General features: G+C 38.4%; 1 protein-coding gene across 21 annotated transcripts in view; it reads left to right on the forward strand.

The window, feature by feature from the left end:
* Positions 1–15,123, forward strand: part of MCM9 (minichromosome maintenance 9 homologous recombination repair factor) — a 107,097-nt gene that overhangs the window by 5,961 nt on the left and 86,013 nt on the right. For all 21 annotated transcript variants that reach the window (XR_006338474.1, XR_006338468.1, XR_006338467.1 and 18 more), the window contains exons 3-7: positions 3,400–3,713; positions 4,864–4,945; positions 8,887–9,087; positions 13,270–13,395; positions 14,796–14,915. Coding sequence is in view for 9 of the 21 variants with exons in the window: in XM_043890527.1 (XP_043746462.1) it covers positions 3,400–3,713; positions 4,864–4,945; positions 8,887–9,087; positions 13,270–13,395; positions 14,796–14,915 (843 nt within the window). In the remaining 12 variants the exon portion in view is untranslated. The remainder of the gene's footprint in view (positions 1–3,399; positions 3,714–4,863; positions 4,946–8,886; positions 9,088–13,269; positions 13,396–14,795; positions 14,916–15,123) is intronic.

The raw sequence follows: 15,123 nt of genomic DNA on the forward strand, positions 1-15,123 counted from the left end.
CTACTCTGTAGCTGCGTTGCACAGGCTTCCCACTGCCGTGGCTTCTCTTGTGGAACACAGGCTCAGTAGTTGTGGCGCAGAGGCTTAAGTTGCTCCGTGGCAGGTGGTATCCTCTAGGATCAGGGATTGAACTCATGTCTCCTGCATTGGCAGGCAGATTGCTTACCATTGAGCCACCAGGGAAGCCCCTCACATGTTATTTCAAGCAGTGTTTCTCAAACATTAACGGGCATCAGAATCACCTGCAGGACTTGTTAAAGTGCTGACTCCTGGGCCCCACCCCCGGACTTTCTCATTGAAGAGATCCAACCTCCTGCCCAAGAATCTGCATTTCTCAAAAGCTCTGAGGCTGATGCCAGTTTCCAGGGACTGCCTGCCGGCAACCACGTACCTGAAGTAATTGATCTGGACATAACCTCTAACACAGATCTGGACATGTGTCTAAGTAATAATTTAGTTTTTCTCAGTGAATGAGTCAGAGAACGCTAGAAGTTTTTGTTGTTTAGTGTTAATGGTGGCTTAATTCCTGCTGTACCTGCTGCTTCACTGGGATAAGGTGAAGAACACACTTAGTAACATGTAGTAAGACAAAAAGATTAAAATAAATTGACATTTCTATCGTCCCTTACTCTTTTTTAGTTCTAAGATTTTGATTTTGTGGTCAGTTTAGCTGTTACTTTTAGCTCTATCTTTATATTTTAAATTTGCTTAAAAATTGCAATAATATGAAAGAGTGTGAAGATCCAAAAATATACTCACCTCTACTACCCTTTTCTTAAAATAATGTAGTTACTTTAGAATAAAAATAAACCACTTAATGGTAATGATATCATGTTCCAGACTAATTTGTTTGATTCTAAAAAAAAAGTTTATTTTCACATGTATCACATACATGATTCCATTCAGTGAGATAACAACATTAAGATGTCATATTGCCCTGTATTGTTAAAGTGTAGGAGATAATGAAAAGCTGCTTTTCTTAGAAAAATCGGTTGTAATTGTTCATCTGGTTTTTTTCTTTAGAGATGCTATAATTGCATCTAGCCACAGGCCCCTTGGCGGGTCTGGACAGCAGGGAATTCACTCACCCTGGCCACACTGCAGGAGGAACACACAGAGGGTTGGTGAGCATAAGAGGGACCCTTGTGGCTGAGCCTAAAACCCTCCACCTCCTACCTGCTTTCTTCCTGAGTGTGGACTATCTCTCTGGCGCAACTCCTTATGCTGACTGAAGTAAAACCAGCATTGCATAGTCTTGTCATGACCCAGCATGCCCAGGTCTGGGTCCTCATTTGCAAGGAAAGGAAGGTGTCTCTGGACCCCAGGAGTACCTTCTTTTACACTCTTCCTGGCAGAAGTTTCCTCCAGATATAAAGGACATCTTTTATGCATTGGTGCATTCATCTGACCGTTTTGCTTAGCTGTTTTATTTTTGTATGTGTGAGGGTGCTAGCCTCGACTTAGGAAAGTTTTCTTGCACAAGGGTAAATCTGGAGGTACTCTACCTTGCTGAGTGAATTGGGAAGAGTTCTCCAAAGTAGCCTAGGAAAGCTGCAGAGGTACCATGATTTGCACAGAGAGATTCGTGCTTTTTGTCTGGACTAGGAGATTGGAAGTCATGAGAAAGGCAAGACTAGAGAGAGAGGGCAAGTTACAAGGCTTGAAAACACTGTCAGATTTATGTATTAATAAATCCTAAACCTAACTAGAGAAAGCACTAGCCTTTGGTCATTCTGCTGCCATTTCTTAGTTCTGTGGTTTACTCAGAGTCATCAACTGATTTTATGTGTGGCTTGTGGCAGTGTATTCATGATTGAGTGAGGTTAAATTTATAAACTCTCTTTACATTCTACTGAGATAGAATGTAAGACACTGAATATACTGTATTTACATTCTACTTAACAGATAGCCATCTTAAGAGGATCAATTCTTTTTAAAATCCAGGTTATTTTATCATCTAGTTATATACTTTTAAAGAGAGTCTATTGACAATTGTTATTTGGAATAATTCTTTTCTAGTTTTTTAAAAAAATTTATTATATATTGGAGCATAGTTGATTAACAATGTCGTGTTAGTTTCAGGCATACACTAAAGTGATTCAGTTACACATACACGTGTATCTGTTCTCTTTCAAGTTCTTTTCCCATTTAGGTTATTACAGAATATCAAGCAGAGTTGCCTGTGCTATGCAGTAGGTCCTTACTGGTTATCTATTTTAAGTATAGTAGTGTGTGCATCATTTTTTTTTTTTTAGATTCTACGTGTAAGCAGTATCATATGATATTTGTCTCTGACTTATTTCACTTAGTATGATAATCTCCAGGTTCATCCATGTTGTTGTAAATGGCATTATTTTATTCGTTTTAATGGCTGAGTAATATTCCATTGTACTAAAGTATATGTGCTGCATCTTCTTTTTTTTATATTTTGGGGTATAGCCAATTAACAATGTTGTGATAGTTTCAGGGAAACTATCAGCAAAGGGACTCAGCCATACATATACATATATCCATTCTCCCTCAAACTCCCCTTTCAACCAAGTTGCCACATAACATTGAGCAAATTTCCATGTGCTATACAGTAGATCTTTGTTGATTATCTATTTTAAATATAGCAGTGTGTATCTGTCCATCTCAACCCCCCAACCCTTCCCCTCATCCTTCCCTCTACTCCCCCGGCAACCAGATGTTTGTTCTCTAAGCCTGTGAGTCTCTTTCTTACTTTCTTACTCTCTTGTAAGTAAAATCATTTGTATCATTTCTTTTCAGATTTCACATATAAGGGATATCACATGATGTTTCTCCTCCTCTGACTTGCTTCACTCCATATGACAGTTTCTAGGTCCATCCCTATTGCTGCAAATGGCATTATTTCATTCTTCTTAGTGACTGAGTAATATCCCATTGTATATATGTATATCTTCTTTATCCACTCCTCTGTTGATGGATATTTAGGTTGCTTCCATGTCTTGGCTGTTGTAAACAGCCCTGCAGTTCACATTGGGCTGCATGTATTCTTTCCAACCATGTTTTTCTCCCAGGAATGGGATTGCTGGAACATATGGAAGCTGTATTTTTAGTTTTTTAAGGAATCTCCATACTGTTCTCCATAGTGACTGTGCCAATTTACATTACCATCAACAGTGTAGGAGGGTTTTCTTTTCTCCATATCCTCTCCAGCATTTATCATTTGTAGATTTTCTGATGATGGCCATTCTGACTGTTGTGTCTTTTCTATTTTCTTAATTGAGTTGATTTGACCTTTTTCTTAAGTAAAACACAGAAATTTTTCCTTTTTTCCTGAAATTATACTCCTTTAGGAAATACGAGAAAAATATTTTGCATGGAATCATATCTCAAGATATAAGTTGATGTGTTTTTGTTTTGTTTCTCTATCAGGATTGCCTGTTTGTCCTGAGCTGGTGAGGGAGCACATCCCTAAAACCAAGGATGTGGGACACTTCTTGTCTGTCACTGGGACAGTAATTCGAACAAGTCTGGTGAAGATCCTGGAGTTTGAGCGGGATTACATGTGTAACAAGTGCAAGCATGTATTTGTGGTCCAGGCTGACTTTGAGCAGTATTATACTTTCTTCCGGCCATCCTCATGTCCCAGCTTGGAGAACTGTGATTCTTCAAAATTCACTTGCCTCTCAGACTTGTCATCTCCAACTAGGTGTAGAGATTATCAGGAAATCAAAATTCAGGAACAGGTAAATGATCAAATACATGAGAAAAATTAATTTGAAGACATGTTCTTCAGCTTTGGGTAAATTGCCAGGACTAGGGAACATGTAACAGATTACATATGGAACTTGGGTCATCACTTAGTAGAAGATCAAGCAGGAAATTTTTTCCCATAGAGTATAGAATTTAGAGACCATAAAATGGTCATCTTTTTATAGTGAGCATTGGCAGGAAGGTTATGAAGTGACCTAATAATTATTTTAAATTGAAAAAGTGAATTTTTAAGAAGTTTACCTAAGTGATAGGAAAAAATTAAATAGGTTTAATTGGTGGTTAAACACCGGAGTGGGCAGGATTTGGGGTTTAGGTGCAATTTACTTCCTGTGCCAAATGAGGCATACATAAACATTTTTAAACATGTGTGCATGAGCCTTAGTTTCCTTTACTTGCAACTTAAACACAAAGGCTTTATTCATTGTCAAAGACTCAGACCCCTTCTGTCTTTCTACACCATTCTTAATAAATGGCTTCTATTCTTATGGTGGTGGATGGTTTAGGATGGTGGCTACAATTCTGAAACATCTGTATCCCAGTCAAGGAATAGGAAAAAGGAAGCAAAAGCACCTGTCATCTAAACCAAGTATCCATTTAAGCAGTCTCCCTCAAAGTCTTCTGCAACAAGTTTACTTGTATCTCATTGGTCAGAACTTAGTCATATGACCACATTTAGCTGCAAGGGAACCTGAGAAATTAGTCTTCTATAAAGGAAGGAATAAAGGCACACATATAATAAGAATAAAGCTAGAGTTCTCTTACTAACGAATAATCAAAGGAACTGAGTGATTTGTCCCAGGTCTTATGAATAGAGATCAGGGAAGAACTGCCTCTCTTTTCTAGTTAAGTAACTTTATTATTGTGTTTAGTAGTTGGAGCATGTTTTATTTTGACCACGCACCAGGTAGACTATATTTTGAGCTATTTCCATCTGGTTGTTTTTATTTTATTCTAGTTTTAGTAAATTCTTCAGTTGATAGTAGGCACAAGTTTCAAGAAAATTCCATAAATTCCCATGATAATACCAGAGAAACAGAGACAGTAATTTCAAGAACTACTAGGCTTCTGAATACTTAGTATATATCTACATGTACTCAGTATCTGCTTTCTTTTCCTTGCTAGGTTCAAAGGCTCTCTGTTGGAAGTATTCCACGATCGATGCAGGTTATCCTGGAAGATGATTTAGTAGACAGTTGCAAATCTGGTAAGAATGAAATTTTCTTAGTTTATATAGTAGGTCCTAAAGTATTGATTGGGCTTCCCAGGTGGCACAGTTGTAAAGAATCCACCTGCCAATGCAGGAGATGTGTGTTTGATCCCTGGGTGGGGAAGATCCCCTGGAGAAGGAAATGGCAACCCACTCCTGTATTCTTGCCTAGGAAATCCCATGGACAGATGAGCCTCGCATGCTACAGTCCATGGGGTCCCAAAAGAGTCAAGACATGACTTAGTGACTAAACAACAACAAAAAAGTATTTATTAGGAAAAACCACTTTTTATTTTCCTCAGATCAACTGCAAGTGAGTGTGGGGAACTTGAGAACAGAGACCGGCATGAGGTGGGAGGTGATAGCAGGAAAGAAGCTGGGCTGGAGTTTAGTGATCTAGTCTAGCTGTTTGTTTAATAGATGAAGAACCTGACTTGCCCATGAGAGCTTAATCTTTCTGTTTTTCTTATTCCAAAAACCTTAAAAACTTGGTTCTATATGTTTGCTTAGTGATTTTCACTGGCTGTTTAACATTTAATTTGAATTGAAGTTGGGTCAGAAAATGGAAATGATTATTATTGATGACTGCCTTTCGATTTATTTCAACATTTCCTGCTTTAAATATTTCCCATCCTCACATAAAAGACCTTAATCTCTATAAAAGACAAATAGTACCAGTGTGTCCCCTGAGGTGTAACAGGTATGTTTGATCTCTTATTTCATATCCCAGTGCTCCTCTACTTGGACAAATCAAGAATGTTTCATTCCTCTAAATTCCATCATTTCCCTCTTCTTAACCCTTGACTTCTCCAAATGCCTTATTTAAAAAATATTGACTGAGCTGACATTTCATTAAAATGATGAGGCAGAGGCTCTGTGAAAACAAGAGTTTAGTATCTAGAGTTAAGAATAATTCCTTGTTTAAAGGCTTTCCCCTTCCACCAAGAATCACCAACTCATACTTTGACATTTATATCAAATATAGTAACAATGTATAGTTCTCCAAATAATATTTTAAGTAAATAATAGCTTTGATCATGGATTGCCTACTAAATGGACAAGGCTATGTCAGAGTACCTTGTTCATATAAGACTCTCATTTTAACCAGAATCTTTAATGTCTGGATCAGCAAAGCAGTGCTTGTATAAGCTTAGCTAGAACATGAAAATGTCCTTTGATAGAGATTAAGATGTTTTCATCCAGTTTGTCTGAACTGAATTCTTTCTGCACTTAAAAAACAAATCTTAAGGTATTTTTCTTTCACATGTCTTTACAATAAAGAATGGATGGCAGCAGTCTGTCAACAGCTATTTTTTCATTTATCCACTGCTACAAATCTTTTTGAGAATCAGAAGACATAAGTAGCATAATCCTTGCCCTTCGGGAATTCACAGTCTAGTTAGGAACTCCAGTCTGACGCTGCAGAGTAGTGAGGTTGGAGGTTGTGTACTGATAACTGTCAGTGTGGCAGGAGATCAAAGATAGGTCTGACCACAGGTGGTTGCATGGTAAATATGCTGCAGAAGAGAGAGGGGCACAGAGAGATGGGATTGTGTAAAAGTGAGAATTTTAGTTTCCTGAAAATATTGTGGTTTCCAATAATTTACTGTAGAAAATCACGTAAGTTTCTTATTGCCTTGGACTATCTCAGAAACCTCACAGTTGGAGTACTCCACATTTTACACATTGTTGCCTCTTAGTGGACTCAGGGTATTTCTAGTGGGTACAATATCTGAAACATAAGTTTCTCATTTGGCTTAACAGAGAAACAGCATCTATAAAATGACCCATTTAAATGACCATAGTAGAGAACTCATCCAAGTGCTCATATAATGTTGCCCTGGTTATGTTCATCTAAAAAAAAATTGGGCACAGTCAATATAGTAAATGATCACTCTTCCTGATGGGATTTGAAAACCATCCAGCAGTGGTTTAGGAAGGATCTTGAAAGTGTATGAAGAACCTATTTAATGTCTTTGTCACCATTTACTATCAAGTTGCCTGAGGCTAGAAATACGCCTTCTATTTGGTGAATTGCTAGCACCAGTTCCATTAACTTAGCATTCACAGAAGACTTCTCTCTAAGAAAGCAAAATCACTCCAGATTACACATCACACGTTGATGTTAAGAGAGTGAAAGGCATTTTACATCAACAAATATCAAACATTAATACTTGACACAGGCTTGGAAATGAAGACTTGTCGGTTAAGTTTATTTTGCGAAGTATAAATTCCAGTATTGGCTTAAGGTATGTCCAGCATCCTGTGTGCAACAAGATTGAAATCTTGGGGACTAGGATTATTATTTTTTTTTCCTTTGGCCCCCTTTTCTGTAGCACCAAAATATTGAATGCCAAGCATTCACCTATACTTGTTAATGGGTTTATTGAGTTGTATGTAATGATAAAAAATATGTCGATATTTGGAGAATATTCCTATAAACTATCCAAGGCCTCTTAGGAGAAATCTGTAAAAGTTTAATATTCTACTAATTAATCAAGAATGGGAGAGTGTCCTTAAGTGGGAAGGAACCAACCAAGAAGAATCAAATGGGATTTTTGCTTTCATAGCTTGTGGAGAAGAGCTTTGAAATAGAACAAGTATTCATTCATTTCTTGGTGCACTCATTCTTTTGTACTTTAAAAAGCAAAAAAGGTGAGTGAATGTTAAGAAGTGTACTTAAATAAAAATGAATACACTGGGAACTAGTAGTCATATCATTGTACCCATCATCGCAGTATTGTCTCCTTTCCTGACACTGGTTGATTGTGCAGTTGACCCTTGAACAACAGGGCTTTGAACAGCATGGGTCCACATATACACACATTTTTTTCAATAGTAAATACTAGAGTACTACATGATGCATGGTTGGTTGAATCCACGGATATGGAACCGCAGATTTGGAGGGCTGACTGTGGGACTTGAGCATCCCCGGATTTTGATACATGAGGTTGATTCCGGAACCAATCCCCTGGGAATATTGAAGGACAGACTGCACTTTATCCTTCTGGCTGCAGTCCCCACCTCTTGATAAAGTGAGAACTACATGGTTACTGATTCTGAGAGGATGAACATTTCACGCAGTAGAATCACAGTGAATATATCATCCAGTATTTTCCCAGGGACAGGTTAGAATTTGGTGTGATTATCATATGGCAGATTAAGAAAAATTAAAATGCTGGCTTTAGCTTTTAGCTGTGCAAATACAAGTGCCTGATTAAAAAAAATAAATAAATCGGGACACTGTGTTCTTTTGCCCAAATGGTTTCTAGAGGAGTGTCAGCCATGAAATTAAAAGACGCTTACTCCTTGAAAGGAAAGTTGTGCCCAACCTAGACAGCATATTATAAAGCAGAGACATGACTTTGTCAGCAAAGGTCCGTCTAGTCAAGGCTATGGTTTTTCCAGTGGTCATGTACGGATGTGAGAGTTGGACTATAAAGAAAGCTGAGCACCGAAGAATTGATGCTTTTGGAGAGGACTCTTGAGAGTCCCTTGGACTGCAAGGAGATCCAGCCAGTCCATCCTAAAGGAAATCAGTCCTGGGTGTTCATTGGAAGGACTGATGCTGAAGCTGAAATTCCAATACTTTGGCCACCTGATGCAAAGAGGTGACTCTTTGGAAAAGACCCTGATGCTGGGAAAGACTGAGGGCAGGAGGAGAAGGGGACAACAGGATGAGATGGTTAGATGGCATCACTGACTCAATGGACATGGGTATGGGTGGACTCCAGGAGTTGGTGATGGACAGGGAGGCCTGGCGTGCTGTGGTTCACGGGGTCGCAAAGAGTCGGACACGACTGAGTGACTGAACTGACTGACTGACGCCACTGTAAACCCTGGTGGGCAGTGGCTGACTTCTTGGTTCTGGTCCTTTGTTGAGTTTGTGCCCAAGCAGGCAGGATGCTACTGCGGATTCACTCAGTGCTTTTTTCCAGGTGATGACATCACTATTTATGGGGTTGTAATGCAGCGGTGGAAGCCCTTTAAGCAAGATGTGCGCTGTGAAGTGGAGATAGTCCTGAAGGCCAATTATGTCCAAGTAAATAATGAACAGTCTGCAGGAGTCAACATGGACGAGGAGGTCCGAAAGGAATTTGAAGACTTTTGGGAACACTATAAGAGCGATCCTTTTGCAGGTTTGTGATTAAGGGTATGGAGCTGATATTTATTAATGGCATTTCATTCATGATGTTTGTGATTTACATGCTGTGCATCAGTGGCTGTGTTCTGAGGGAGTAGCTTTAGCCAGTGCCTCTAGCTGTAGTCTTCCCTTTAAAGCCTTTTTCTGGCGTAATCCTCTCTGTTTACTGATCTTACTGGAAATCCCAAGAGATTCTCCATTTCCAACTATTATTTTAATATCTCTTATCTTGCCAAAATAGTTTCAGAGTTTTCTACCTTCTTTACCAATTAAACATATAGTTCCTCCTTAAACAAGCAAAATTCATTCTGTTATGAAACTTTATTCTGTTAAAATCATTTCTCTTCTGATTCATCTTGTTATCATTAAGACAGCTTCACACTCTTGCTGAAGATTTAAAAATATGGAATGGTAAGAAAGAGATGATAAGAGAGATGCAAAAAATCTTTGTCATCACAGCAAAAATTTCTGACTGTGACACTTAAGATGTAATTACACAGATGAAAACATTATAACCTTTGGGTTTCTAGAGTATTTTTTATTAAAAAATCCCAACTATATAAAACACCAATTAAATCTTCTAGTGTCTGTTTTCATTCTTTCTTGGAGGCATCTTCTGAGAAAAATTAATGGAAATAGTAATAGACTATTTCTGAGAAGCTTCACCTCAGATCTAATACAGTGATTATGTATCTTAAATCATGTATTGAATTAGACAGATATCATTCCACAAAATAAGACTTTAATTTGCTTTAAATACAAGCAGTTGGCTTTTATTTTGTGGGATTTTTTTTTCTTTTGCTTATATGTGTAACACATATATAGTGGTTATCAATCATTCTTTTATCTGATCCATACAGAAAGAACCAAAGGTCTCTATATTACAGCTTCATTAAGCAAACCTTTTACAAATCATGTTGTTGTTCATTTGCCTAAGTCGTCTCTGATTTTACGACCCCATGGACTGCAGCACACCTGGCTTCCCTGCCCTTCATCTCCTGGAGTTTGCTCAAAGTCATGTCCATTAAGTCAGTGATGCCATCCAACCATCTCACCTGCTGTTGCCCCCTCCTCCTGCCTTCCATCTTTCCTGGCATCAGGGTCTTTTCATGTGAGTTGGCTCTTCGCATCAGGTGGCTAAAGTATTGGAGCTTCAACATCAGTCCTTCCAGTGAATATTCAGAGTTGATTTCCTTTAGGATTGATTGGTTTGATCTTCTTGCTGTCCAGGGGACATGCAAGAGTCTTGTCCAGCACAATTCGATAGCATCAATTTTTAAGTGCTTTGACTGTATGAACCATATATATTTTTAAATAAGTTTTTTTACTTAACAGTTTCTCCGGATCAATTCCCTACAAAAATCTGTAACAGTGTTAGGAAGGGCATCATACAGGGCTATCAGAAGTGCTGATCAAAGAGTCTATCTTGTTCTAAATAGAAGGCTATAGCTATACATCTTTTTTACGAGATGAAGAAATAAAGATAATAACCTGTGAGAAATATAAGTAGGAAGACAGGGAGTAAATGAGGCAACATTTTTCTTTTCAGTATGAAGATTCTGCTTTGTTAGTTTCCCGAGTACCTATTATCAGCCAAATCTTACCGTTTCAAAGTGTGTGTGGGGGGATGAGGGGGGAGGGGTGTGGAGGTGGGGAGCTATATCCAAAGTGTGTCTTCATTTTGCTTGTGTAAAGACAGACATTACTACACTGCTAGCTCTAGGAGGCTGGCTTGCTTCATTAAGATCTGATACTGTGAGTGCTGACAAGGAGCTGAAGATTTTCTTGTGATCTCAGGAATCCCCTGACCCTGATGCTTAGAGGATGGCTAGAAACCCAAAGGGGTTGGGTTCTGTTGGGCCATCTGAACCCACTCCAGGGTGACTTGTCATCTTAGACCTAAGTTCTCTTCATTGGGGTAAATGATGGCCATGCCACAAGAGTGGATTACATGGGCACACTATTAACACGGTCTAGAACCAGAAATTTGCCCAGGGTGGGGAGAGGAAGGAGAGTGTTAGGGTATTATTCTCCCTAATGAAGTCTCTTCTGTGATAGAGTCATGAGAGCTTCTATTGCCATGACCTAAGGAATTAAGTTTTTCAACTTTAGATACAAATTTAGGGAATGGACCTTCCCCTTTGCCTTTCCCTGGTACCTCAGACCTGACTTCAGTTTATCTTTTATGTTGACCACAGTGTGAGGAAATGGTGAGATAAGAAATAGGTGCAAGTAATACAGGTATAATAGTTTCAGTGGCTCCTATGTGCCAGGTACTGTTCTGTGCGCTGTGCAATAATTAACTCCCAAACAGCTCTCTGTGCAATACCATTATCATCTCCATCTCACAGATGAGGAGATGAAGGCGGAGAGAGTAAGAACCTTGCCCGAGGTCACCAGCTAGTAAGTAACACTGGGCTCTGACCTGAGAGCCCAGAGGAAGTGCTTCCTGTCAGCACATTAGTCAGGGAATCCTTTACTCAGAGGCTCTTTGACAACGTTGGCTTGAGTGTCTCCCAGGCCAATTTGTCTACTTGTTCCCTGCTTACTGAAGCTATTATTTCTTTGTATGTGTAATTTTTAGATTCTGGTCAGAATTTATGTACCTGCTGTCAGGTCTTAACTATGTAGATCTCAGACATTTCGTCTTTTTCTCTGGGCTTTCTACCTTGGAAAAGGGAGGGATTCCCTTTAGCAGTTAATGAAATTCCTTCCAGGGTTGACTAATTCTTTTTTTTGGTTCCCATTTTACTTATACTAGAATGTTTTCTTTCTTCGCCACTTCTGCCATCCCAGGTCACATCACCAGAGCTTAATTGCCACTGAGTCAATTTTGATTCATTAACAAAAGTAGCCCTTGTGCATGGAGCCATAAATTATGGAGGAACCCCTTTCCTTTATCTTGGTGGAAAAGCTTCTGGAACTGGTGTCATCAGCTAAAGCAGTACTTGTATGATTATCTTCCTCCTCAAAAGAGTTACCACTGAAACATGTACAAACTCAAAGTTAACTATAAAAGCCCTCAGATGTGCAAATTAGTTACCAGCATGAGGACATTGGGTTTCCCTGGTGGCTCAGATGGTAAGGAATCTGCATGCAATGCCAGAGACCTGAGTTCAATCCCTGGGTTGAAAGGATCCCCTCGAGGAGGGCATGGCAACCCACTCCAGTATTCTTGCCTGGAGAATCCCATGGACAGAGGAGCCTGGCAGGCTGCAGTCCATGGGGTCACAAAAAGTCGGACATGACTGAGTGACTAGGCACACACATACGGACATTAATTTCTGCTAACATGAATGTAGACAGAGAGAGTGCCATCACAGTAGTGAATTCCAAGTAAGACGACCGCAGGAAAAGGCTTGTTAGAATCTGTGAGTCTCATTGGTTGACTGGCCAATGACAGAATGAAATATCTAAATTATTCATGGATGGGAGAGGCAGATTCTCAGATTTAGTGTCTGACCTTTCTAGAAACAGAACCTAAGACAATGGTAACTTCTTATTTAAAGCATGTGATTGGAAGAATCTAAGAACTCCAGCTTGGACTGCTAGAGTTGTTGTTTGTAATGATCTTCTAAATATCCTGATAACACCGATACTCAGTCTAGATAAAACAGAATTTACCAAACTGCTCGGAGCAAATGCTGAGTTGACTCACAGGATGGGTTGATTTTACCTCTTATACCCCTGAAGAAGCTCCAAGTACCTTACTTAGTTTTCTACCTTCCAGGGTACTGGAAGGGAAGAAGGCAGGAATGTATGAAGAACACTTCATGTGCACTTCAAAATCTTATGACTCAGTATTTTAGAGTTCTCATTGTTTCTGAGATCAAACACCTCCCTATTATTTAGGCAGTGGAGTATTTTACTGAAATTATTGCACAGGAAGTGCAGCTGGTATTATTTTTAAGGGATAATGTTGGCCCATAAGGGAGAAAAGAGATTTCTTTCTGTCCCTTGTAAATATGCTAAATTTATAGAAACTTAAAACAGGTGGCAGCCAGAGCTTTTCATCTCAAGGCATTAATAAGAAAAGGACTTTTAGGAACAAAGCAACATTATTCACTCCTTTTAGTTAGATCATTTTAGAGTGTTTATAAGAAGATAGGATAGAGAGGGAAATTTCAGTTAAGTATTTCTTGAAAAATTACATAACTCATCTTTCTGCCTTTCCCAGGAAGGAATGAAATATTGGCCAGCTTATGCCCTCAAGTTTTTGGAATGTACCTAGTAAAGCTTGCTGTGGCCATGGTGCTGGCTGGTGGGATTCAAAGAACTGATGCTACAGGAACACGGGTCAGAGGTTGGTACCCATTAAGATTTCTGAGAAATACTAACACATACAGTAAGAAGACAAGCTACGATTTCCCTTTGCTCAATAAAAAATTGCTTGTTGAGCTTTATTTTCCAAACACAACCTTTTAAAAACTGACAGTTGTTCACTGTCTGATACTCAGTCCAACATCAGGAACTACTTTGTAGAATTCCAGTCTTTCCAAAGACTTTTTCAATGAGTATGTTATTTTCGCTCCTATAAGGGAGCCACAATATAAAATCTGTTTCTTTTACTGTCTGTGTTTTTCATTGGCTTTCCAGTCTTTCTCCAGGAAGAAAAGATTAGAAATAGTGCTTTTCAATGTCTCCAGGTCAGTGTCTCTCCATCTGTGACTGTCAGAGTGTTTCTCTTAGACTGCGGCTCTCAGTCCTCTGCCTGCTGGTTCCCCTTCTGCTGGTGATAGCAAATATGCCATCTGCTGAGAGGTGCTGCTCCAGGTCACGCATTCAAGCCAAAATGACTCTTAAGTCATTTCCAAATGGCAGGGAGCTCTTTTGTGGTTAACACAGCTAACTGACCTGAATGGCATAAATTAGGTTTATTATGGCCCTCATATAGGTGGGGCGATAATAACCAGTCTTAACCAAAAGACTAAAAGGACATTGTTATAAACCAGGTGTTAGTAAGGACTCCAAAACCACACTGTACAGTATAGAATAGTAAGTATAATAAGGTTTATGCATATTGTATGTTTTGATTACCTACTGTTGCAAGGCATTCTGCTAAATGTTGAACTTAAATAGTATTTCCTTATTAATATTTTCAGAAAATACTTGAATATGACTGAATAAATTTGCTTGGTCAGTGAGATAACATCTGCCACAGGATATTCACATGTTTTTCTATGTTAATTTCGAAAAGTAAGAACTTTTAAGATAGATGTTTCATTAAACTACTAAAATTTTCATAGAATGAAAAGGTTTTCACTTAACTGTTAGAATCATAAGTGATTTGGTGTTTATAAAGCATGTACAAATTTGCAAACACTTCAAAGTACTTAAATAAAAACACGTGTATGGATGGACGGAAAGAATTAATCGCAGTCATTTAAATAAATTAAATAAAATTGGAAACTCTATAAGCCAAAAGTTTTTTAAATGTTACAGTCCCTAAACATCTGGAACTAGAACAAAAATCTCTTACAAGTTTTTAATTTTAAATGCTGCATTCAGAAATGCAAAGATTATTATTTATTTTAAAAGTTAACTTTTCTAAGGACATTCTGGATAAAGTCTTCCTTGAATGACTTTAAACTAAAATACTATATAAAATAAAAATTGTGTGAACATTTCAAATGGACCATTTTTGACTAATTACACGTATGAGACTTTTCATAGCAATTAGTCACTTTATTTACGCTTTTATAGGTGAATCTCATCTTTTATTGGTTGGGGATCCTGGCACAGGGAAATCTCAATTCCTCAAATATGCAGCAAAGATTACACCAAGATCTGTGCTCACCACAGGAATTGGATCTACTAGTGCAGGTATTTTATGTGATAATTTCAATTAGTTTAATGTTACTTCAGACTCTAACACAATGGTTATTTTCTTGTGAAAAAGTACCTATAATAGGATATATTTCAAGATTTTTGAGTTACTGCCAAAAACTTAAGTAAATATTCAGCATTACTTTTGTAGCTCTAAGAAAATATTTCAAAAGCTCCACCTTCACTTATTTTCCAAAAGCTTATT

This window comes from Cervus elaphus, chromosome 28 (genome assembly GCF_910594005.1).
Source record: "Cervus elaphus chromosome 28, mCerEla1.1, whole genome shotgun sequence".
NCBI classification, from domain to species: domain Eukaryota; kingdom Metazoa; phylum Chordata; class Mammalia; order Artiodactyla; family Cervidae; genus Cervus; species Cervus elaphus.